At 44.2% G+C, this 27,007-nt stretch overlaps 1 protein-coding gene across 1 annotated transcript in view; it reads right to left on the reverse strand.

Annotated features, from left to right (window-relative positions):
• Positions 1 to 26,563, reverse strand: part of LOC108648274 (Fc receptor-like protein 4) — a 98,540-nt gene extending 71,977 nt beyond the window's left edge. Inside the window, exons 1-6 of the mRNA XM_031891166.1 lie at positions 26,552 to 26,563; positions 21,276 to 21,545; positions 10,170 to 10,451; positions 3,599 to 3,880; positions 3,160 to 3,441; positions 2,187 to 2,211 (exon numbers count right to left, since the gene is read on the reverse strand). Coding sequence (XP_031747026.1) covers positions 2,187 to 2,211; positions 3,160 to 3,441; positions 3,599 to 3,880; positions 10,170 to 10,451; positions 21,276 to 21,372 — 968 coding nt within the window. The 5' untranslated portion in view covers positions 21,373 to 21,545; positions 26,552 to 26,563. The remainder of the gene's footprint in view (positions 1 to 2,186; positions 2,212 to 3,159; positions 3,442 to 3,598; positions 3,881 to 10,169; positions 10,452 to 21,275; positions 21,546 to 26,551) is intronic.
• Between the last annotated feature and the right edge of the window lie 444 nt (positions 26,564 to 27,007).

Below are 27,007 nucleotides of genomic sequence, written 5' to 3' on the forward strand. Positions count from 1 at the left end.
CCAAGCTGCAGGCATACCTTCGGTTCTCTCAATAGTGCCCTTAAGTCTCCCCATATTTCTCCCGTTCAGATGATCAGAAGCCAAAGAGGAAGAAAAAACGCTGAGCTGTGTAAAGAGAGTTCCCATAATGCCTCACTCCTGCACCGAGACCAAGACCGGTGTACATGCTCAGTTAGTAAGACTATGAGGAAGCGTCATGCTGATTGGCTCAGATCCACATTCTTAAGGGGGGGGAGTGAGTTCTTAGCATTCTTGAGGGAGGGGAGAGAGCTGCGTGTCTCTGGCACATGAATTACAGACACAAGAAATCTTTTGACAGGGAACTCAGTGCAGCGTTTCTGTGAGTGCTTATGGCTGTATTTACATAGACCTTTCTGATAAAGCTTACTGAGTTTTTACCTTTCCTTCTCTTTTAATCTACATTTGTATATTAAAAAACAAAAACTTGTAAAAGCAGTATTCTTAACATTTTCTATAAGGACCAAGTAATAAGGATAAGGAGACCCGACTCCCCCATTTCATCCATGCAGCTCCATGCACTTTCCATGTAAAGGGGCATCATTGTGAGTCATTTACCCTCAGGCCTTTATTGTCCTTTAACATTTAACTTGTGCATATATCATTCTGAATTATAATATTTACATATGTACCAAATTGCCAAGGGTAGTTGTTTGGGAACACTGACTATAAACCCAAAAACAGAATTGCTGTCAGGTATGGATCAGTTAGTCAGCTCAGATAACAAGGAATAGTGATATCCCTGATATATGAACTAGGGATGCACCGAATCCCGGATTTGGTTCGGGATTCAGGCCGAATCTAACCTTTTTCAAAGTATTCGGTTATAACCGAACCAAATCTGAATCCTAATTAGCATAAATTAGCATATGCTAATTAGCATTTGGAAGTGTTAACGGTAAGGGGGAAAAATTTAACCAATCCCAATTATCATATGCTAATTAGGATTTGGATTCGGATTAGTATTCGGCCGAATTCATCAGGATGGGTTTGGGCGTTTCGGCTTAACCCAAAAATGTGGGTTTGGTGTATCCCTAATATGAACAACAATGCACCAATAACTGTACCAAGTTGCTTCAACACAAGGCTCTCTGGTGGATTCTTGTTTATATTAAGCTGCAGATGTGGCGAATTGCATGAACTACAACTCACTGCTGTACACAAGGAGGTTGGAAAGAGGTAAAGGATTTTTTTGGAATATCCCTGATTTAAACACTTCTATTCATTCCTCATTGTGGGAGAGATAATGATCCAGTTATGCGTTTCATTTCCATTCCCTTTATCTCTGTACGTTCTCTAGATCCATGGGTCTTTATATGGTGAAAGATCAGGAACACAGTCCATATGAATATAATGGGAGCCAATATCAGTCTGGTTACATTCAGCAGCAGGTAGTTGTGTCGGCCTGGGAACAAAAGCATGAAATAACACAATTAGAAAAGTCAGGGTTTTTAATTATTTTTTTTAAAGAAACTGCAATATAACATGCAGCTGCAACATTCTGCATTGGGCAATGCTTGGCATCCAGATAGTAGTTACATAGGAACTGGCATTTGACCGCTTTAAACTCTATAAAGGGTAACTAAAGACCAGGGACATATATCATAAAACCTGTACTAAGGCACAAGGCTGTACTCATTTGAATGAGGTTCTTGCAGTTGAACTATAGTACAAGTTTATTGTCCAAGACAATTGAAATGCCAGGGTTATACTCACAGTACATGCAGATATAGAGGGTAGATGCTAATACCCCTTGAGGAAAAGACAAAGGAGGGTACACACTGTTTTATTCCACCTCTTGGTAGAGTCTGGGCAGGGTAAATGCACCTGCCAGCTTGATAACCCTTTGAAAATAGGTCTGGGTAGAGCCTGGGCAGGGTAAATGTCTGAATAGATACCTTGTTCCTCAGGTTGATAACCCCTAGCTTGAGAGTCCTCTGGGTGATAAGGATCAGGGTTTATTCTAAACTGTCTCCTATCTCTACTCTGTGGCCCTACACTGAGGCAACATTGCTGGGTGGAGAGGTACTTCCAAAGCTAACTCTCCTTTGGTGGGGCTATTAAACTGCCCTTGCTTGCTAAGGCTCACTATTTCACTTCTCCTAGAGAGTGCTATTACAAAGTCTGCTATGCTTACTTATCCTTGTTCACAGGGCCCTGTCCCCGGCTTCACCAGAGTGAATGGTGGCAATTCTGATCCCAGGCTCAGTGGACCTTTGCACTAAGAGACAGAGGCAGCCAAAGAGGAAGCCACACCCTCCTTGCCAGACACTATATGAGACTGCAAGGGATGTGAACACCCAGACTAAACCTATAAGGTATAGTTACATAACTGAAACCTGATACAGAGGGCTTTGCCCAGTAACAGTGAATATGTGAAGAGGGGAGCTTAACCCTATGGGTACCTACATGTATATATAAAAACACAGAGGAATTTAGCTGCTACTTGCTTTAGACTGAGGCCATTGTCATTGTGCACAGTAGGATGTTATGATCACCAAGTTATCCTACTATAGAGATATATAACCAAACTGTATGCAGCTAAATGCCATTGGGAAGTCCACTGTAATGCCAGCTGCTAATGTCTTTACAAACATAGAGAACACGGGACACTGTTATGTAAGTCACTCAGTTTGTAACATGCTGTGTGTAGAAGCAATCATCTGCAACTATTATTCCACAACCCCCAGTAACAGAATGTATCTCTAGTTGCCTGAAACTGGGGATATCTTTGTCTACAGAATATATTTTTGTAGACAAACTGCACTTGGGACTTACAGCATGCCATAGTGATAATTATATGTGAGATATGGGGGCTGCCAAACCCACTGTGCTGCCCTGCATTCCCAGCTTACACACAGACAGACATTTAGTGCCTGTTTAGAGTCCTCTCCAGATTTCAGACTTTGGAAATCAAGGCAGGCAGTTGTGAGCCAGACACTCTGCGTAAAAACCAACCCTAGCTCCAGCTTATGTCTGGCAGTAAGTGTGGAACTCACACTCAATCTGCTAATTAGAACATTTACTTTAAAGATATCAACTGACTGATCTGTATTTGTTGGTATGAGGAGCCATATGTTGTTAGGCAAAAAGGTTGCACTCTGATCCTTTAATTAGGTGTTTCAAATTCTAAATTCTTACCTTGTAACTGGAAATCCACCTCACTGCTCCTCTTCCTCACACTGCCAGTTGGAGTTTGTACCTCACAGGTATAATTCCCAGAATCCTCCAGCTGAGCTGAGGGGACTCCATATTGGTTGGATAAAGTGAATCCCTGCACATTGTGCCCATTTCTGTAGAAAGCAAACTGCAGCTCTGTAGTCTCTCTGTGTGGGCGGAGCTCTGTGTCACATGTTATGGTCATGTGATCCCCTTCTGTCACCTGATCTGGCCTCACTTTTATTTGTGGGTAAGGGAAGAGCTCTAGAAAAGAAAATATATTTATACTTCTATGAATTTTATTTTTAAATAAAAATGATTATAATTATTCTTATAGTAGATAGAGTTAGTGGACATGAATTAACAAAGGACTTACATGCATATTACCAATCTAAGTAATTTTTCATTCATTCCTGCTCACCCTGTATGTGGATATGCGCCATGGCACTCCCCTTCCTCACACTGCCGGTTGGAGTTTGTACCTCACAGGTATAATTCCCAGAATCCTCCAGCTGAGCTGAGGGGACTCCATATTGGTTGGATAAACTGAATCCCTGCACATTGTGCCCATTTCTGTAGAAAGCAAACTGCAGCTCTGTAGTCTCTCTGTGTGGGCTGAGCTCTGTGTCACATGTTATGGTCATGTGATCTCCTTCTATCACCTGATCTGGCCTCACTTTTATTTGTGGGGAACTGAACAGCTCTGGAAATAAAATTAATTCAGTTGAGGATGGATTTATATGATACAAAAGACATAGGGGTTGATTCACTAAAGTGCCTTAACTCATAACATGTTTTTTTTCGTTAAAATAGACACACTAATTAAGTACCGATTTATCAATGAATTTTCGCATGTAACACTAAAAATTTTTAACTAAAAAATCTATTCTACCCTCTACAAAGGTGATACGGTGATGCCAGGGTATCAGGGGATAGGAAGGAGTCAGGCTAGGCTCGATCAATCGATCGCCGCATAGTTGATGCATCCCCTGATACCCCGGCATCGCTGTATTGCCTTTGTTCAAATGACCAGAAGCCAAGTTTAACAGGTATTTTCTTCTAAAGCATTCAAAATAACAAATGGTTTTCAGGCATGATTCACAAACACATATGAAGCGTTAGACGCGCTAAATATTGCATTAGTCTGTCTGAAAATTAACCCCTACTTGGGGCAGGCGGTAATTATAGAAAAGTACAGTTAATGAGCTTTTGGCAACACAATAAGGACTTTGCAGTGGGATTTATTCAGTCTGTGTTGGCCCCAGAGTGATGCAGCCGCCAGTTTGCAGGGAAATGGGCATTTTCAGTACAGTAGTTTTACGAAAGTAATGGTTACATGCGTAATAGTGTGCGCTAATATGTATATGGCTAATGTGGCATGGATTTTTTCGCATGCGGTGTCAGTTAGCACGCGCTGCGTAAATTAGCGCACGAAACCACTCATCGCAAGTTAAATAACGCAAACAGCATCACATCTAAATTTTGACACGTGTCCTTTTAGTGAATCGTGCGTTAAGTCTCAAAAAATAAGAAGTGATAAAATTTTTAATGCATGCTATAAATAGCGCTTGTTAGTGCCCCATAGTGATGAGAGCAAAAAATTATTTTATATAATCAGGGTTTTTCATATAAATGAACACTACAACATAGGTCTCTATAAAAAATATATTGCATAAACAGCTCATATGTAAAACCCTGCTTCATCTAAATAAACCATTTTCATAAAAATATACATTAGCAGTATGTGCCATTGGGTAATCCTAAATAGGAAACTGCCATTTTAAGTACTAAGGGCCGCCCCCTGGGATCATAGGAGTCACAGTGCACACAAACAAGCCAAGGCACACATACATGCTAGGCCCCATCAGCCAATGAATGGGCAGAGTTCTGCCTTTTGCTCCCACACTACTTCCTGTTACAGTTAGAGCTGCATCACTTCCTGTTAGCTGATCTCTGAGGGAGCACACAGCCCATCACTAAATGGCGGCTCAAGGGAAAGGATGTAAAAGGGCAATATTTACTGATATATATATTCCAGTTTGGGGAGATTCTTTAATAGGCCACTTAACATAATATAAACTGTCTGTTGGTTACGTATTCATTCTGGGGGTGTAGTTTCCCTTTAAGTACTGTATAACTACTGAATATTTATAGTGGGGCTGATTTGGCAACTCTTTCCAAATAACCCCTTTATACATTTGCAGAGCACAGGATGCAGTGTATATAAGGGAACTCTGAATCGGTAGAACAGACATAATTACTAGCAGTTAAATCGATCACGCTCACCCTGTACCTGGATATGTGCCTCTCTACTCACAGATTTACTCATCACTAAGGGGCACATTTACTAACCCACGAATGGGCTGAAAGCGTCCGATTGCGTTTTTTTCGTAATGATCGTTATTTTGCGATTTTTCGGAAAATTGTCGCGCCTTTTTCGTAGCCATTCCGAAAGTTGCGCAAAATGTTGCGATTTTTTTCGTAGCGTTAAAACTTGCGCGAAAAGTCGCGACTTTTTCGCAGCTTTCGCGCCGAGTACAAAACATTCGGATTCATTCAAGCTTCAGTATGGTGACTTTTCTTGGGTCGGGTTGGAGCTGCAGAGTGCCATTGAGCCCTATGGGAGACTTTCCTTGGGCCGGGTTGGAGCTGCAGAGTGCCATTGAGCCCTATGGGAGACTTCCCTTGGGCCAGGTTGGAGCTGCAGAGTGCCATTGAGCCCTATGGGAGACTTTCCTTGGGCCAGGTTGGAGCTGCAGAGTGCCATTGAGCCCTATGGGAGACTTTCCTTGGGCCGGGTTGGAGGTGCAGAGTGCCATTGAGCCCTATGGGAGACTTTCCTTGGGCCGGGTTGGAGCTGCAGAGTGCCATTGAGCCCTATGGGAGACTTCCCTTGGGCCAGGTTGGAGCTGCAGAGTGCCATTGAGCCCTATGGGAGACTTTCCTTGGGCCGGGTTGGAGCTGCAGAGTGCCATTGAGCCCTATGGGAGACTTCCCTTGGGCCAGGTTGGAGCTGCAGAGTGCCATTGAGCCCTATGGGAGACTTTCCTTGGGCCGGGTTGGAGGTGCAGAGTGCCATTGAGCCCTATGGGAGGCTTTCCTTGGGCCGGGTTGGAGCTGTAGAGTGCCATTGAGCCCTATGGGAGACTTTCCTTGGGACAGGTTGGAGCTGCAGAGTGCCATTGAGTCCTATGGGAGACTTTCCTTGGGCCGGGTTGGAGCTGCAGAGTGCCATTGAGCCCTATGGGAGACTTTCCTTGGGACAGGTTGGAGCTGCAGAGTGCCATTGAGCCCTATGGGAGACTTTCCTTGGGCCAGGTTGGAGCTGCAGAGTGCCATTGAGCCCTATGGGAGACTTTCCTTGGGCCGGGTTGGAGCTGCAGAGTGCCATTGAGCCCTATGGGAGACTTTCCTTGGGACAGGTTGGAGCTGCAGAGTGCCATTGAGTCCTATGGGAGACTTTCCTTGGGCCGGGTTGGAGCTGCAGAGTGCCATTGAGCCCTATGGGAGACTTTCCTTGGGACAGGTTGGAGCTGCAGAGTGCCATTGAGCCCTATGGGAGACTTTCCTTGGGCCAGGTTGGAGCTGCAGAGTGCCATTGAGCCCTATGGGAGACTTTCCTTGGGACAGGTTGGAGCTGCAGAGTGCCATTGAGCCCTATGGGAGACTTTCCTTGGGCCGGGTTGGAGCTGCAGAGTGCCATTGAGCCCTATGGGAGACTCTCCTTGGGCCAGGTTGGAGCTGAAGAGTGCCATTGAGCCCTATGGGAGGCTTTCCTTGGGCCAGGTTGGAGCTGCAGAGTGCCATTGAGCCCTATGGGAGACTTTCCTTGGGCCAGGTTGGAGCTGCAGAGTGCCATTGAGCCCTATGGGAGACTTTCCTTGGGCCGGGTTGGAGATGCAGAGTGCCATTGAGCCCTATGGGAGACTTTCCTTGGGCCAGGTTGGAGCTGCAGAGTGCCATTGAGCCCTATGGGAGACTTTCCTTGGGCCGGGTTGGAGCTGCAGAGTGCCATTGAGCCCTATGGGAGACTTTCCTTGGGCCGGGTTGGAGCTGCAGAGTGCCATTGAGCCCTATGGGAGACTTTCCTTGGGCCAGGTTGGAGCTGCAGAGTGCCATTGAGCCCTATGGGAGACTTTCCTTGGGCCGGGTTGGAGCTGCAGAGTGCCATTGAGCCCTATGGGAGACTTTCCTTGGGCCAGGTTGGAGCTGCAGGGTGCCATTGAGACCTATGGGAGGCTTCCAAAATCATGCTAAGTCTGAAAGTTTCGCCCGCCGCTTACGAGCGCTCAATACGAAAAAGTCGCGACAAGATACGAGCGAATCGTAATGGCTACGAAAAACTCACGTTTTTTTGCGCAAATCGTAATGGCTATGAAAGACTCGCATTTTTTCGCGCAAGTCATAATGGTTATGAAAAAGTTGCGACAATTTCCGAAAAGTCGTAAAGGCGACAAAAAAATTCGCAAAAAATACGAAAAAGTCGCAAAATGTTCGTTTTCCAATTGGAATTTTTCCAATTCGGATTTGAATTCGTGTCTTAGTAAATCAGCCCCTTAATGTAACAACATTGTCCAGCTCTGTAGTCCCTCTGTGTGGGCTGAGCTCTGCGTCACATGTTATGGTCACGTGATCTCCTTCTGTCACCTGATCTGGCCTCACTTTTATTTGTGGGGTAGTGAACAGCAACATTAATATAATATTGTAGACTATTAACAAGTATTTATAATGCATAAACATATTCCACAATAAAGTGGGAGGAGAACACCATTATTAAAGGAGATGTTCACCTTATGGAAGTTGTAGTTCAATTATAAGCCCCAGTTGCAAAGACTATTACCTCAGAAACTTTCTGACTGCTAACACTGGTGCAATTCAAGCAGCTTCTTACAAAGGGCATCGCCAACCACATTACCCATCTGGCTTGTGCCTCCTATGTAACCACAATATAGGCAGCGATGGCTTTCAATGTATCTGTGCATGGCTGGACTGTTACAGAATGATAGAATCCTTATCTCCTGTTGGCATCTTCTGCTGTATTGCATTCTGTAGCCTTTCAACAGTGGACTCTTTTTTATCTATTAGGCGCCCGTTAAACATCACCCAACCATGCATCCATGGGTAGATATCACCTCTGCTTCTTTTTGAAGATGTTAGGGCTGATTCACTAAAGTGCATTAAAACATGCGCTATTTATAGCATGCGGAAAATTTTTTATTGCGTCTAAATTTTCGCGTCTTAACACATGATCCACTATAAGCATACTGCATGCATTACTTAACTCGCGAAGACTATTTTCATGCAGTATTTGACGGTACATGCGCTAAATAAGGTACGCGTATAGTCGCCGCATATAAGTAGCGTATAAATTGTCGCCGCATATAAATAGTAGTATATAAATGGTAGCATATAAATGGTAGCATTTAAATAGTAGCTGCTTATAAATTGTAGCCGCTAGTGATGAGCGAATCTGTTCTGGTTATCTTTCACAAATCTTTCGAAAGATCCGCAAAACGGCGAAAAATTTCCAAAACGGCAAAAATGTTGTGCGGGCAAAAAATTTTTTGCCCGCGACTATTATTTTTTGACGCCTGTGTCAATTTTTGGATGTGCAGCGTATTTTTCTGCGGCGAATTTTTTTCATGCATTTTGCCATTGGCGGATTGTTTTGCGAAACGCATGAAAAAATTTGTCGCGAAAAAATTTGCCGCACGTCCAAAAATTCTCTGCGTATCCATGCCTGGCGAAACATTTCATCACTTGTAACCGCATATATAAATAGTCATGCGAATAAACGCACGCCATGTTAGCCATACATGCCAATACTTGCAGAAAATTACTGTACCGAAAATGCCCATTTCCCTGCAAACTGGCGGCTGCGTCACTCTGGGGGAAACACAGACTTGAATAAATAACACTGCAAAGTCCATATTTTATTACCAAAAGCTCATTTACTGTACTTTTCTATAATTATCGCCTGCCTGAAGTAGGTGAGAAACGTGGTATTAGCTGAGCTTCAACAAAAAAATCATGGAGACAAGTCAACTTAATAAGGGGAAATATCCCTAAACAATAGATTTAAAAGATTGTTTGATATCTGCAAAATTTGGGAAATCTGGTGTAACATGAAAGCAAATTCCCGGTGGAAGAACTGCCATAACTTTTGAGAAACCTCTGAAGGCAGCACAGTGCTGAGGTAATACCTGTTGAGTAGTAGATGCAGGTTATAGTAAGCTGTTTGATATATACAGGGCCACTTCTGCCATAAAGCAAGGTGAAAACATTACCTCGGGTGGCACTGGGCATCCATTTTCCAGGGAAGGCAAAAAGCTTCCCCTCATAACTAAGAGCCAAATTTTCATTTTTAAAAAGGACATTAGACTCTGCTAGTGCAGAAACTAGTGATGCGGTCCCCCCTTGAACCTGCTCTGACACTGAAGAGGTAAGCATAGAGTGGGTGAGGGAGGCGGTTGCTTCAGGTGGCAGAATCCCCAGAAATGCTGCTGGATAAATAGTGGGAGAGATTAGGGGCTGTTAATGAAGTGAGTTCCTTTTATTGTTTAAAAACCACTGCTTCCCAACTGACTTATTCAACCTGAGAGTTCAATTACAGTCTTTCCTCCACTTTACAGCAAGGGCCCATCCTGTGTGAGTTACAGGGAAACCTGCTTTGCAGGGAGTTGTCCTTCACCTGGCAGGGTTGAGGACAAGTAAAGGTGGAAAATACAGTGTTTTCTGTCTGAAGGAAACAAAGTACAGAACTGCATGCAAATTCCAATTGAATGATATGGGAGGTATGAAATAATAGCAGGTGCAAGGCCAACGAACACAAAAGGCCAATGCCAATACAGTAGGATTGTGACAATTTTCAAATGCAATACCAACTTATTAAGCCTGTGTTATATCATTCTAAATGAAAAAAAATCAACTTAAATAGGATTTAATTGCCATCTGCATTTTGTCTGTATTCTAATAAATGGCAAAATACTCACCCTGTATTTGAATATAAGCCAGGTAGCTCCTCTTCCTCACACTACCGGTTGGAGTTTGTACCTCACAGGTATATTTCCCAGAATCCTCCAGCTGAGCTGAGGGGACTCCATATTGGTTGGATGAGTTGAATCCCTGCACATTGTGCCCATTTCTGTAGAAAGCAAACTGCAGCTCTGTAGTCTCTCTGTGTGGGCTGAGCTTTGTGTCACATGTTATGGTCATGTGATCTCCTTCTGTCACCTGATCTGGCCTCACTTTTATTTGTGGGGAACTGAACAGCTCTGGAAAGGATAAAGAATATCTGAAACATGACTTAAACGTAAAGTTAGAGATACCCCTTGTATTGGTTGCTTTGTATGCAATTTAGTAAGTTCCGTGTGAAAGCCCACTTACTGTACAGTGGTGCAGAATATGTTTGTGATTTATAAATAATAATATGTATAAAGTACCAACATATTCCAGAGTGCTGTACAATAGGAGAACAGAATATACATGAAACATACAGAATATATACAAATACAGACTGGTACATAGTAGGTAAAGAGAGTCCTGTTCATTAGCTGTTACAACAGAAAAAGAGAATGGCTGGGAAAGGAAGATTAGGATAGTGAGAAATATAATATTATTAAAAAAATAGAATTTGGCAGTGGATTATAGTGTATCATATAGAAAAAGATGATAAAGAGAAGGCTAAATATGGGGTAGCAAGGGTCAGTGGAGGAGATATACAAAGAAAATAATGTGAGGCTAAGGGCAGAGAGATAAGAAAAAAGGAGACATTAAAATTATATTTGGAGGGTGGTGTGATGTGTTGCTGAGAGGACGTGTGTTGTAAGGGCTTCCGGCCTCTGCACTGATTAATACCTGCCTCAACAACTACAAGCACCCCCAAATTGGCAAAACTGGCAAAAAACAACTATCTAATGCTCCAGTCCATGCTCCAGTCAATGCGATATTACCAAATACCTGGATAAGAAACCGAAGCATACACCCTTTTTGAAGGATCCCAAGATGACGGAGGCTTCAAGACACAGTCCAACAGACTCCACGGCCTCTAGATTTAGCTCCGCATTGCTTTCGACTGGTATATGTTCGATTCTGGCCAATCTTATCACCAAAACTGGTCTCAATGTGGTAGCTCAAATGATACAGAACACTCACAAGACAGATTTAGCTGAACTCAAGGTGGATCTCCAAGCCATAGGAGGCATTCAAATGCAACTGGAATCTAGGTTATGGATGATGGAGTCTATGGGGCACATTTACTAACCCACGAACGGGCCGAATGCATCCGATTGCGTTTTTTTCGTAATGATCGGTAATTTTGCGATTTTTTTCGGCGTCTTTACGATTTTTGCGTAAAAACGCGAGTTTTTCGGTGTCTTTACGATTTTTGCGTAAAAACGCGAGTTTTTTCGGCGTCTTTACGATTTTTGCGTAAAAACGCGAGTTTTTCGTAGCCATTACGAAAGTTGCGCAAAGTCGCGATTTTTTCGTAGCGTTAAAACTTGCTCGAAACGTCGCGCCTTTTAAGTTTTAACGCTACGAAAAAGGCGCGACTTTGCGCGCAAGTGTTAACGCTACGAAAAAATCGCGACTTTGCGCAACTTTCGTAATGGCTACGAAAAACTCGTGTTTTTACGCAAAAATCGTAAAGACGCCGAAAAACTCGCGTTTTTACGCAAAAAACGTAAAGACGCCGAAAAAAATCGCAAAAAATACGAAAAAGTCGCAAAATGTTCGTTTCCAATCGGAATTTTTCCAATTCGGATTCGAAATCGTGTCTTAGTAAATCAGCCCCTATGTGTAATGCATTAATAGATAGGAAATCCCCAAGACAATCTCTCAATAAAATACTGTACCAAATTATGTTACCTTCTGGGTAGCTGGGCAAGGTATGGGTTCCTTTAACAGCCTGGTACAAAGTAGAAATAACACACTTGCTGAATTTATGGTGATAGTTATTTTTAAGTCATAGTACTATTTCTGCTTTCCAGTAGCTTTAGCTTGATGATATTTAACCATATTTCTTATACCTGCCAACCTTCTTGCAACTTCACTTACATAACTGGTAGGGCTAGTAAATTTTTCATCTACATCCCCTCCATTAACAAGGTCTACAGGCAAACATACCTCTCTCCCAAACATTACAAGACAACATAATAAGGAGTGTGCAGTTGAAACACTCCACAAATCCATCTGACTGTGGATGATAAGGGGTAGTTCTTGTTTTGTGTATGCCTAACATAGAACACGTGTCCTTAAAGACTTTTGATTCAAAATTCCTGCCCTGATCTGTATGGAGAGACCTTGGTATTCAGTAATGACGTATAAAGTCCTCCACTAATGTTTTTGTAACAGTTTTAGCTTCTGGTCCTCCTGGTCTGGGAGAGGGAAAACTTCAGCCCATTTTGAGAAATAATCACCAATCACTAGGATGTATTTGTTACCCTTGTGGGTTTCTGGTAGGGGTCCCAATATATCAAGGGCAACCCTTTGCAAAGGACGATCTGTTTGTGAAGATACCATTGGTGCCCTAGCAGTTTTCTTTTCATTTTTACGAGCCCCACATATAGTACAGGCTTTACATCATGCTTTGACATGTTTATGAAATATCGAGCCATTTTTAGAGAGTTATGATCAGTCCTGACAGTGAAATGTCTTCCTAGTAGGTAATGTCTATAGTAGCGGGTAAATATAACAACAGCTAGCAATACTTTACGAGTTGTTGCATACTTCCGTTCAGGTTTGGTCAGCGCTCTGCTTGCATAAGAGATTACTCTTTCATGACCGTCTTGTATTTGAGACAACACAGCACCAATTCCTGTTTCACTAGCATCAGTGTCCAATATAAAAAGCAACTGTGGGTCTGGGTAGGCCATAATTGGAGCAGACAATAAGCATCGTTTTAATTCCAAAAATGCATCTCCACAGGCCTTGCTCCATATGAACTTTGCACCTTTCTCAGCTAATTTGTGCAGGGGGTCAGCAATATGTTCAAATCCCTCACTAAATTTCCTGTAATAGGAGGCCAGCCCTAAGAAACTGCATAGTTTCTTGATATTTTGTGGAACAGGCCATTGGGTTATCTTGATGACTTTTTCTGGGTCTGGCTCCACACCTGCTGATGAAATAACATGTCCCAGATAGCCGACCTTTTCACAGAATAATTTGCACTTGTATGGCTTCACTTTCAGGTTAGCTTCCTTTAATTTTTGCAACACGCAGGACAATCTCTGCAGGTGTTCATCCAATGTTCTGCCAATCACAATAATGTCATCCAGGTAAACAAGGCAAGCAGTCCCTTGCAAATCAGCCAGTACAATGTCCATCAATCTCTGAAAGGTACTTTGGGCATTGCAGAGCCCAAATGGCTTGACATGAAATTCAAACAGTCCATGACTAGTAACAAATGCTGTTTTGTGTCTGTCAGCAGGGTGCACCTCCACTTGCCAGTATCCACTTGTAAGATCTAGGGTAGAAAACCACCTGGCATTTGACAAAAGATCAAGGGTATCATCGATTTGTGGTAGTCGATAAACATCTTTGACAGTGATATCATTAAGCTTCTTGTATTCCACACAAAGTCTTACCTCACCATCTTTCTTTTTGACTAATACAACTGGTGCTGCCCATGGACTAGAGGATGGTGATACCAATCCACAGGAAAAAAGATCATGAAGCTGATCATCAAAGTTTTTTGATGATCAGGGATCCTTTGATGAGCCCATATGGATGGGAGGGGTCTGCCTTGTGTCAGTGTGATGATGTTCAGCTGTAGTGCATCCCAAGTCATTGTCTCCAGAACTGAAAACACATTCATATTGCATTAAGAGATTAATAGCATTTTGTATTTGGAAATTGTCTAGCCCTCTATTGTCAAGTCCACGTTTGTTCTTTAGCTGGTCTGGTGTCCAGATTCAGTGATTGTTGTGGCTAGAGTTAAAGCCGGTAGTCTGTACATTCGGACTCTTTAAAGTGGTAATAAGGTTTGAAGGGGCCACAGCAATATTATGGTGCAGAATGCCCAACAAGGTACCAGAATACATAACCTGAGGCTCCGAAGTTACATTTGCCACCCATACAGGGACTTGACAATGTTGACTACAGCCAAGAGACCACCCAATAATGAGCTCTGATTTGTCATTATAGACAGGTTCTAGGAAAACCTCCTTCCCAGAGTATTGCTGGCCTTACACTTTTCCAGGAATAATAACTTCACTTCTGGGTGGTATAACTGTGTTTTTATCAACCACCACATGTTGAATTTGAGCCCCATCATCTGAAGATATCAGGGAAAACTTTCAGCCAAACAGTGTACAAGATCTGTCAGTTAGGTTAATAGTTCCAGCATACTGTTGTAAAAAATCAGTACCAGCCAGGGCATCTTGAAGTGCATCCTTTGCAACAACAAATTCAACTGCAAGGTGCAAATTTTGAATTGTTACAACTGTTTTCCATTTCTAATTACATGCATGGTTCCACCATTAGCAACCGTTAAGTTTGCATTGTTTGAGGGTTTTTGGAGTTAATTTGGTCCCAAACTCACTTGTGGATAATGGAAACTTGCGCACCACAGTCAATTAAAAGGTCACATGGTATGTCTCCTTTGTGGATAGGTAGAAAGTAACTGCACCCTACAGCTTGAGTACCTCTTTCAGGTTTATTGCTATTATAAGCCCCAGAAGGCTGGAAATAAGCTACTGACCTTGGGGATTGTGTGGTCTTTTGTGCTTTACATTCATTTTTAGTATTGCCAAATCTCTCACATTTCCAGCATTTTGTGTTACTTCTATTGTAACCTCTGTCAGGCCAATCTATAGGTCTATTAAATCTTTTATTTCCTGATAGACCTTTCAATTCTGAGACTTCACAACTTAAGTGGTCAATAGCTTCCATGACATCACACTTAGAGGGGCCCATGACAGGCTGAGCAGTACTTGGGGAGAATTTGTTACTTACTGCTGAGGTTCCTGACTCAATTTTTTGCAGAATTTTTAGCTCAATTGCATTTTGTATTGCAGCTGATAATGTTTTTGGTTTTGACAGTCTCAGCTGCATGCGTAATTCTTTATTCACTTAATGCTAGAGGAACTGGTCAAGGGCCAGTGAGTTGTGCATCTCTGGTGTAGCATGAGGAAAAGCTTTAACTGCCAGTTTCTGCAGTTTATATCCAAATGCTGCAACAATTTCACCTGGTTCTCGCTTTTTATTAAGAAAATTTTGGTGGTGCCATTCTATCCCCAAGTCTGGATCAAAATCTTGCTTTAAAGCAGCCTTTGGCAGCTGGTAGTTCCCTTTTATGTCAGTATTAAAGCCTTGGAACACTTGTCTGGCTTTCCCTTGTAGCATAAGGTTAAGTACCTGAAGCCGGGCAGCTTCATCCCAGCCATTAATAGTAGCAGTGAGTTCAAACTGTTCAAGCCACTCTGTCCACTCCCTAGTGACACCATCAAATGGGTGAGGCCTAAAAATTGGTTTATGAATCTGACTCCCAGTCCCTGTAGAGCTGACCTCAAAAGGTTTGCTGTGTCTCTACGGAGAGACTTTCTGAGAAATTTCCTAGCTTGCCTCCTGAATACTATGACTTTGTAGATGTCTTTGACAAGAAAGGGGCTGTTCTTTACCTCCTCATCAGAAATATGATTTCCAATTGATCTTCTCCCTGGATCCCAAATACCTTTTGGGCGAATCTCTCCGCTAGCAGAACCTGAGTTAAAGGCGCTACGTGGTTACTTGGAAGAAAACCTAGCTATGGGTTTTATCTGCCCATCTACTTCACCTGCTGGAGCAGGGATCACACACTAAGACCCTGCATTGACTACCATAATCTTAATACTATCACGGTTAAGAACAGATACCCTCTACCTTTAATCCCAGAACTATTTCAAAGACTCAGGGAGGCAAAGGTTTTTTCTAAACTTGATCTCAAAGGAGCCTATAATCTGGTTAGAATAAGAGAAGGGAACGAATAGAAGATGGCCTTGCATACTAGGTATGGACATTTTGAATATTTAGTCATGCCTTTCAGTTTTTGTAACACTCCAGCAACATTCCAACACTTTGTCAATGATGTCTTCAGAGATTATTTGGACATCTTTGTTATTATTTATTTATATGATATTCTCCAACTCCCTGGCAGAACACCGACTACATATGAAGAAGATCTTTTCCCGACACCGATCACATCAGTTATTTGTTAAATTTGAAAAATGTGAATTTGACAAGACCTCTATTGAGTTTCTTGGATTCGTCATCTCTTCTAATGGATCAAAATAAGATTTCAGCCATTCTGACTTGGCCAGTTCCTACTTCTAGGAGGGATGTCCAACGATTCATTGAGTTTGCAAACTTCTATAGGAAATTTATTAAAAACTTTTCACAAATTATCCTTCCCTTCACACAACTGATCAGCCTTAATACTAAGTTTTTTTGGACACCTCAGGCACATGCAGCTTTTAAAACTTTGAAAGCCCTGTTTACCTCAGCTCTGATTCTTCTCCACCCAGATCCAACTAAATCTTTTATTCTCGAAGTTGATGCTTCAGAATCTGCAGTGGGAGCTATTCTTTCACAAAGGGACCCCACATCTGGAGCCCTTCATCCAGTAGCCTATTTTTCCCTGAAAATGAATAAATCCAAGCAAAATTATGATCTAGCGGATAGAGAACTTTTAGCCATCAAACTTGCTTTGGAGGAATGGCGATATCTACTAGAAGACAGTCCTTATCCCATCTTAATCTATATAGATCATAAAAATTTAGAATATCTCCATGTGGCTAAGAGACTTAGGCCCCAACAGGCTCGATGGGCGCTTTTCTTCATGCGATTCAACGTTCACCTTACCTACCATCCTGGCTCTTAGAACTCAAAGGCTGATGCTCTCTCCAGGATGCATTCCTCTAAGGAAACTGCTTTCACAGAGCCTGAGACTGTTCTTCTCCCACAAAACGTTATGTATATTCAGTGTTCCTTGATTGATCAAATTAAACAAGCCTCCGTTTCTATTTCTCCAGGCTTGGATCTAATGCCCAAGGATGGACTTTTTTTTAAGGAGAAAATCTTTGTGCCTGAGAATCTTCATCTAGACATGCTTCATACTGTTCATGACTTGAAATTGGCTGGTCATCCTGGGATTAAGAAGACCATCATACTAGCCAAGAGACTTTTTTGGTGGCTAAAACTAACCTCTGACTGCGTTAATTATACAAAATCCTGTGTCTGTCTGTGTGATGTCTTGGGCTCACTTCTCCCTCTCTCAGTTCCTTCTAGACCTTTGCTTTCCATTTCCATGGATTTTATTTCAGACCTACCTCCATTCTCTGGACAGACCAGTATTTTTATCATTGTGGATCGTTTAACCAAAATGGCTCACTTTATTCCCCTCCCTAAGCTTCCTTCTGCTGCTTGTGCTGCTGAACATTTCATTAAGGAAATAGTTAGACTTCATGGGGTGCCTGATGAAATAATCTGTGATAGAGGAACCCAATTCACATCTCAATTTTGGAGATCCTTATGCCAGGCTTTGCAAATTAAAGTATCTCTCTCCTCCATCCGCCAACCTCTCACCTTTCCATCCTCAGTCCAATGGACAGACAGGGAGGACCAATCTTAATATTTAAGATGCTTTATTTCCTTTTGTCAAGATGATTGGGTTTCCTTATTGCCCCTTGCAGAATTTGCTTATAATTACAATTTCAATTATTCTATTCAGCAATCTCCTTTTTTTGCCAATTATGGAATACATCCTGCCTTTTTCCTTCTTCTTTTAATGAAATTTTGGTTCCTGCTGTAAAGGATCGATTGGTATTTTTAAAGGAGAATTTCAGGATTCTTCAGGAAGCTATCGAAGAGGTCCAACATAATTTCAAAGTACATGCTGATAGAAAGAGGCACAGACATCCTGACTCTAAAGGTATGGCTTTCTTCTGCAAATTTTAAGTTATCATGTCCCACAAGAAAACTTGGTCACTGTTTCCTTGGCCCTTTTGAAATTCTCAAGCAAATTAATCCTGTGGCCTTCCAGTTGAAACTTCCCAACTCTTGGCGAGTACATCCAGTTTTTCATGCTGCCTTATTAAAACCAGTATCTGCTAATTATTTTGTTGGACGAGTTCCTACTCCACCACCACCCATTAAGGTTGATGGCCAGGAAGAATTCAAAGTGGAGGACATCCTCGATTACAGACTCAGAGGAAGACAGCACCAATATTTGGTTAAATGGAGGGGCTACAGTCCAGAAGAAAATTCCTGGGAGACGGCATGTAACCTACATGCTCCTAAACTATTACAGGATTTTCACCGTAAACATCAGCATAGAACCAAAGTCCGTGTCTGGAGACCGCTCTTAATGGGGGGGTCATGTATGGGCTATCACCCACAGTGAGTGCGATGGATCTGGGAGGAACGCACAAAGCCAGACGGGACATATGCGAGATGAAGTCGCTACGCGTGAGACAATTCGTGCGAGCGCCTATTCCTGCTCGTGACTATTCTTGCATGCGACAATTTGTGTGCGAGACTATTTGATGCACGTTACGTTTTGCCGCCAAATGCAAACCCTTTAAATAGGCAACAATGCTCGGTAATCAAGCTCTCTTGCACCTAGCATCCTGTATCCTATTGACCTGCTGATTTTACCTTCTTGCCTGACCCTCATCTGTGAATCCTTGCTGCCTGCCATGACCCGGACTCGTTTGACTATTCTTCTGCCTACTGCTTCATTACTATGCTACTTGGGCTTCCAGCCTCTCTCCACTGCTATGCTTCCTGTTTCACCCTCGGGTAAGCTGCCAGCTAGTGTGAGGTGCTTGTGGGTGGTGATCTCATCTGACCCGCTCAGCATGACACCTGTCTATGTAAGGAACTCCCAGAGGGGCTGGGGGTGCTGCCTGTGTGTGTGAGGAACTCCCAGAGGGGCTGGGGGGCTGCCTGTGTGAGGAACTCCCAGAGGGGCTGGGGGGGCTGCCTGTCTGTGTGAGGAACTCCCAGAGGGGCTGGGGGTGCTGCCTGTGTGTGTGAGGAACTCCCAGAGGGGCTGGGGGGCTGCCTGTCTGTGTGAGGAACTCCCAGAGGGGCTGGGGGGGCTGCCTGTCTGTGTGAGGAACTCCCAGAGGGGCTGGGGGGCTGCCTGTCTATGTGAGGAACTCCCAGAGGGGCTGGGGGTGCTGCCTGTCTGTGTGAGGAACTCCCAGAGGGGCTGGGGGGGCTGCCTGTCTATGTGAGGAACTCCCAGTGGGGCTGGGGGGGCTGCCTGTCTATGTGAGGAACTCCCAGAGGGGCTGGGGGGCTGCCTGTCTGTGTGAGGAACTCCCAGAGGGGCTGGGGGGCTGCCTGTGTGTGTGAGGAACTCCCAGAGGGGCTGGGGGGGCTGCCTGTCTATGTGAGGAACTCCCAGAGGGGCTGGGGGGCTGCCTGTCTGTGTGAGGAACTCCCAGAGGGGCTGGGGGGCTGCCTGTCTGTGTGAGGAACTCCCAGTGGGGCTGGGGGGGCTGCCTGTCTATGTGAGGAACTCCCAGAGGGGCTGGGGGGCTGCCTGTCTGTGTGAGGAACTCCCAGAGGGGCTGGGGGGCTGCCTGTGTGTGTGAGGAACTCCCAGAGGGGCTGGGGGGGCTGCCTGTCTATGTGAGGAACTCCCAGAGGGGCTGGGGGGCTGCCTGTGTGTGTGAGGAACTCCCAGAGGGGCTGGGGGGGCTGCCTGTCTATGTGAGGAACTCCCAGAGGGGCTGGGGGGGCTGCCTGTCTATGTGAGGAACTCCCAGAGGGGCTGGGGGGCTGCCTGTCTGTGTGAGGAACTCCCAGAGGGGCTGGGGCGCTGCCTGTGTGTGTGAGGAACTCCCAGAGGGGCTGGGGGGGCTGCCTGCCTATGTGAGGAACTCCCAGAGGGGCTGGGGGTGCTGCTTGTCTGTGTGAGGAACTCCCAGAGGGGCTGGGGGTGCTGCCTGTCTTTGTGAGGAACTCCCAGAGGGGCTGGGGGGCTGCCTGTCTGTGTTAGGAACTCCCAGAGGGGCTGGGGTGCTGCCTGTCTGTGTGAGGAACTCCCAGAGGGGCTGGGGGTGCTGCCTGTGTGTGTGAGGAACTCCCAGAGGGGCTGGGGGTCTTATCTGCCACTGCAAGGAGCAGAAGGACCCTTTGTCCAAGCATCTAAGAGACTGAGGAAAGCCAGGATGCTGAGCAATTTTCTCATAGGATTTTTGGAGTACTTGGGTGACCCCAAACATTTATAGGGTTTTTTGCTGGGTAGTCTATAAGGGGCCCAGTTTAGTGAGGGAACTCATCCAATGTGTGATAGATTTGTGTTTTTTATGCTGAAATGGTAACTCCTGTGTTTGAATAAACTCTTAGGAATACTGTCATGGCAACACAAATTATTTTCAAAATGCATCAGTTAATAGGGCTTCTGGGGCTAGCCATATTCTTAATTTCCCAGGGTGCCACAGACATATGACCTGTGCTCTGAGAAACTTCACTCTCACTTTACTGCTGTGCTGCAAGTTGGAGTGATATCCCCCCCCCACCCCCAGCAGCCGATCAGCAGAACAATGGGAAGGGAGCAAGATAGCAGCTCCCAGTAGGTACCAGAATAGCACTCAATAGTAAGAAATCCAAGTCCGGCTTGGGACTCCTCCAGTTACATGGGAGTAGGAGAAACAATAGGTTAGCTGAAAGCAGTTCTAATGTGTAGCGCCGGCTGAAAGCTCAGACTCAGGCACAATGTACTGAGATGGCGCCTACACACCAATATTACAGCTACAAATACATTTGTTGGTTCAAAAATAAAATATTAAATGAGTGAATTATTTGCTATGTAAACAGTGTCTTTTAGAAATAAATTGTACCCCATAAATATCATGACAGTATCCCTTTAAGGAGAAGGAAGTATCTGTTGTGGATCCCACAAGCAATGTCCCTTATACTACTTATACTACTAATACCCATCCAAACTCTGGATTGGTGTGAACCTTACATGTGAGCCTCCATTCTTGCCCTTCCTGGACCCCTTTGTTGATACCACTTTATGTGCTCATATTTTATAATGTACCATGCAAGGCATTGCTGAAACCATAACCTAAAACCAATTACTAATAAAACAGATTTATATTTACCTGTGACTGAAAGATGTTCCTCAGGAGATGAGTATTTATTAGTGACACCTACAGACTTAATATATAACTTTGTTTGGCAGCTGTATGGCCCCGACATGTGGGTCTGTGCCCCCCCAAGCACAAGGGAGTCTGAGCCCAGGGGCCGAATGGTTAATTTGTTCTTGTAAAAAACTGTTGTGTTTGTTGTTTTATATTCAGGGCGAGTGTAACATCTGAGAGTCAGCTCCTCCCCCTCATGGGCACCAGGGGGCGCCTGTAGGATGACTTTATCTGAAATAAAGGGAACATAATTTTTCTAATAACACTTTTTAACTGTTTAACAAACAAAACATACACAGCTGATTAATATAACTATATAATGAATGAGCGGACACTCACACCTTTAGGCTGATGCCACACATGGCATTTTTACGCTGCATTTTTTCTCAGCCTAAAAACACCGCACAAGCCACACAGCCCCTGACTATGGCGTTTTTCAGCCTAGTACTGGTGACGTAGCAAATCCCGTTTCCATGGTGCTAATAGTGCGAAATAGTAAAAAACGCTGCGTATTTACGCTAGGTCTGGCAGCTGCCCTTGTGTATACATAGGAATAGCTTGCTGCGCAAATACTGGCGTATTTCGGTGAACGCTTGAAAAATCCGTGGTTTAAAAAGTAACCCTACAACATAGGGAGGGGTTGCTGTTTGAAAGTTACTGAAATTAGGATAATGCCTGCAGTGTCTCTACTACGAAATTGAATATAATCTGCAGAAAATGCAACTAGTGCCTCCTGTTTTCTACAATTAGGGGAGCATGTAGTGAAAACTGACATCAAAGAAAACACTTTGTTAAACCCCTTTGGCAACATTATGGGGCTGATTCATCAAAGTACAAGTTTGAATCCTGAAATGGGTAAAATTTGGATTAGATACGATAATTTCTGATGATCGCAAATGTCACGAAAATGCTTATGAAAAATTTGTATTAGTAACGATAATATGGAAAATCACAAAATTTTCATATCCAACCATTTGTAAATGGTGGGAAAACCTTTCTGACTTTGCTCCTTCAGTGCATGATTTTGGAAGCCTCCCATAGGGCTCAATGGCACTCTGCAGCTCCAACCCGGCCCAAGGAAAGTCTCCCATAGGGCTCAATGGCACTCTGCAGCTCCAACCCGGCCCAAGGAATGCCTCCCATAGGGCTCAATGGCACTCTGCAGCTCCAACCCGGCCCAAGGAAAGTCTCCCATAGGGCTCAATGGCACTCTGCAGCTCCAACCCAGCCCAAGGAAAGTCTCCCATAGGGCTCAATGGCACTCTGCAGCTCCAACCTGGCCCAAGGAAAGTCTCCCATAGGGCTCAATGGCACTCTGCAGCTCCAACCCGGCCCAAGGAAAGTCTCCCATAGGGCTCAATGGCACTCTGCAGCTCCAACCCAGCCCAAGGAAAGTCTCCCATAGGGCTCAATGGCACTCTGCAGCTCCAACCTGGCCCAAGGAAAGTCTCCCATAGGGCTCAATGGCACTCTGCAGCTCCAACCTGGCCCAAGGAAAGTCTCCCATAGGGCTCAATGGCACTCTGCAGCTCAAACCCGGCCCAAGGAAAGTCTCCCATAGGGCTCAATGGCACTCTGCAGCTCCAACCCAGCCCAAGGAAAGTCTCCCATAGGGCTCAATGGCACTCTGCAGCTCCAACCCGGCCCAAGGAAAGTCTCCCATAGGGCTCAATGGCACTCTGCAGCTCCAACCCGGCCCAAGGAAAGTCTCCCATAGGGCTCAATGGCACTCTGCAGCTCCAACCCGGCCCAAGGAAAGTCTCCCATAGGGCTCAATGGCACTGTGCAGCTCCAACCCGGCCCAAGGAAAGTCTCCCATAGGGCTCAATGGCACTCTGCAGCTCCAACCCGGCCCAAGGAAAGTCTCCCATAGGGCTCAATGGCACTCTGCAGCTCCAACCCGGCCCAAGGAAAGTCTCCCATAGGGCTCAATGGCACTCTGCAGCTCCAACCCGGCCCAAGGAAAGTCTCCCATAGGGCTCAATGGCACTCTGCAGCTCCAACCTGGCCCAAGGAAAGTCTCCCATAGGGCTCAATGGCACTCTGCAGCTCCAACCCGGCCCAAGGAAAGTCACACATAGGGCTCAATGGCACTCTGCAGCTCCAACCCGGCCCAAGGAAAGTCACCATACTGAAGCTTGAATGAATCCGAAACTTTCCTACTTGGCGCAACAAATACAATTTTGTCGCACATTTTGTCACGACTTTTGTCGCAAAGTACAAAAAAGTCGCAAAAATTTTGCACAGTACGAAATTCAGAAGCGATCGTACTTTGATAAATGGGCCCCTAAGGCTCTGCACTCTGATACCTGCCCTGTCTTCTATCTTGTCATCCTCCTCATCATCATTTATTTATATAGTGACAGCTATTTCAATTTCAGTTTAGTAGTTAGTAGTTCACTTTCAAATTAGTATGATATAGATATATTCTGAGAAAATTTGCAATTGGTCTTTATTTTTGTGGCACACCCGGGTGATTTTTATTTTTTAAAGATTTTATTTTGCATTTTTAAATTTTACCAACATAAGGGAACAGTCCCTTTAAGGAAAAACAAGAAGAAAAGATCAAGAGGAGTCAGAAGAAGAGGAGGAGGAGGGAAATGGAGGTGTGTGAAATCAAAGGATTACATTTACTATCTACTGAATGGTAGTGTGTTGGGGGTTTCCTTAATGGAGAAGGATCTAGGGGTTTTTGTTGATAACAAGTTGTCTAATGCCAGGCAGTGTCATTCTGTGGCTACTAAAGCAAATAAAGTGCTGTCTTGTATAAAAAAGGGCATTGACTCAAGGGATGAGAACATAATTTTGCCCCTTTATAGGTCCCTGGTAAGGCCTCACCTTGAGTATGCAGTGCAGTTTTGGGCTCCAGTCCTTAAGAAGGATATTAATGAGCTGGAGAGAGTGCAGAGATGTGCAACTAAACTGGTTAAGGAGATGGAAGATTTTAACTATGAGGTTAGACTGTCGAGGTTGGGGTTGTTTTCTCTGGAAAAGAGGCGCTTGCGAGGGGACATGATTACTCTGTACAAGTACATTAGAGGGGATTATAGGCAGTTGGGGGATGTTCTTTTTTCCCATAAAAACAATCAGCGCACCAGAGGTCACCCCTTTAGATTAGAGGAAAGGAGCTTCCATTTGAAGCAGCGTAGGTGGTTTTTCACGGTGAGGGCAGTGAGGTTATGGAATGCCCTTCCTAGTGATGGGGTAATGGCAGATTCTGTTAATGCCTTTAAGAGGGGCCTGGATGAGTTCTTGATCAATCAGAATATCCAAGGCTATTGTGATACTAATATCTACAGTTAGTACTAGTGGTTGTATATATAGTGTATGTATGTGAGTGTATAGATTGTTAGGTGTGGGTTAGGTGTGCTGGGTTTACTTGGATGGGTTGAACTTGATGGACACTGGTCTTTTTTCAACCCTATGTAACTATGTAACTATGTAACTATTTGTACAAAGCCAAGAAAGAAAAAAAAAAGAAAAACCCAGTGTCTTTTTTGCTGACTATTCAAAGTCAGTTAAGGTGGTGCGTTTGCCAAAAGCCATACCCGCATATGGCCTTGAATTTGTCTTGATACACTAGTTTCTGTTTTGGTAAAGAGTCATCAATAAGCTTTTTCCAGAAGTTCAGCGAGGGTGGTCCTGTGGATTTCCAGTGTAATAACAATGCCTTTTTGGCATAATATAGCAGTTGTAAGTAGCATAATCTAGCTGGAGGGCTCAATTGTAGGGTGTCCAGTATGCCTAGTAAACATAGACTGGGTGACAAAATATTAGGAAGTGCCAGTGCTGACTCAGCGTAGCTAAGCACCTCTCGCCAAAATCCCTTTATTACTGGGCATTCCCAAAAGACATGGTAAAAGGTCCCCACCTCATTAAGACATTTAGGGCATAGATCAGAGGCCCCAGGGTATATTCTAGCCACTCTTTGTGGGGTAAGATACACTCTATTCAGGAACTTAATCTGTACATATCTATCTCTACTGGAGATGGTTATTTGGGGTACCTGTTCTAAAGAATCTTTCCACATCTCTTCCTCTAGGTCTGGTATGTCTTCACACCATTGTTGTTTAACCTTATGTTGTTGGGGGGTGTTTGTTTGCTTTATTACAATGTACATGTACGTAGAGCTGAGATATCTCTCCAGTGTAGTTTCTGTAATTATTAGTGGCCTTGTGGGGAATTGGGACTGGAAAGCATGCTTTAATTGTAGATACTGAAATAACATGTTCGCTGGAAGTTGAAATCCGGCTTGAAATGCATTCAATTGTTTACACTCCCCCCTCCCTCAGTAATGTCTCCTAGTGTTTTTCTTCCAGTGGCTGCCCACTTGGCAACTTCAGGCACTATTTGGAAGTGTAATAGATACTTGATGCCCCATATAGGTGTCCATTTTGACCAGACAGGTTGTTTATTTCACGCTATTTTAAGTGCCCTCTGAAAGGACTCTACTACTGTTTTTATAGGAGGTGTTGTTTGATAATACGGAGAAATGCCCCTGTAGGGTAGTTTAGCTAGTGCCTCTAAGGATCCCACAATGACGGCCTCTAATACTAATGCTCGGTTGTCTAACCTCGGGACTGTCCACCAGTGTACATACACCAACTGGCTGGCAAGGAAGTATTTTTCAAAGTTGGGCAGGGCCAACCCACCATCAGTCAATGGCACTTGTAACATCTGAAGAGACATTTTGGGCCCGGGTGATTTTTAACTTTGTTTCTTGTTACATACAGGACTACCTTCATCTCAGTACTCTGCACTCAGGACCTTCTGCTTGACTGTTGCAGCTTGTGCCTGTTACTGGGGCAACTGGTCTGTAAATGGGTCCTGTGGGTACAATTTTCCTCTCCTAAGGGCTCCAGCACTTAATATGATGACAAGTAGCCCCAGCAGCAGCTATTGGCATGTTATTTAGCTGGTAATAGCTGGTAGATAGATATACAGATGGGAGGTTGGTGCAATAAAGAGAAGGAAACTATAGGGAAATAAATGGGGAATTGGGACATTTCTATGTAGCATCACATTCCTTATCATTTCTGGGCACTCTCAGAGCTGGGGTGGGTAACTCACCCTCACTAACTGGCAGCTGTACTGGGTAAATAGATATACAGATGGGAGGTTGGTGCAATAAAGAGAAGGAAACTATAGGGAAATAAATGGGGAATTGGGACATTTCTATGTAGCATCACATTCCTTATCATTTCTGGGCACTCTCAGAGCTGGGGTGGGTAACTCACCCTCACTAACTGGCAGCTGTACTGGGTAAATAGATATACAGATGGGAGGTTGGTGCAATAAAGAGAAGGAAACTATAGAGAAATAAATGGGGAATTGGGACATTTTTATGTAGCATCACATTCCTTATCATTTCTGGGCACTCTCAGAGCTGGGGTGGGTAACTCACCCTCACTAACGGTCAGCTGGAGGGCAGCACTTCTCTCACTGGTACCGATCTGGCACTGGTACCTCCCACGGTGTTCTATCTCGGCCCTCTGGATAGTATAGTTCTGCTGTTCCACTCCAGGTATTGGGTTACTGTCTCGGTACCAGGTATATCTCTCATTCCCTTGTGCAGGACGGGCCCCGTTACAGGTCAGAGTTACAGAATCACCAGTGAGTATTGGGGCCCAGTTTGGGGAGAAGGAAAGCACCGGTCTGGCTGCAGCTCCTACAGAATAACACAAAAAGGCGGA

The sequence above is a fragment of the Xenopus tropicalis genome, chromosome 8, assembly GCF_000004195.4.
Source record: "Xenopus tropicalis strain Nigerian chromosome 8, UCB_Xtro_10.0, whole genome shotgun sequence".
In the NCBI taxonomy this organism is placed as follows: domain Eukaryota; kingdom Metazoa; phylum Chordata; class Amphibia; order Anura; family Pipidae; genus Xenopus; species Xenopus tropicalis.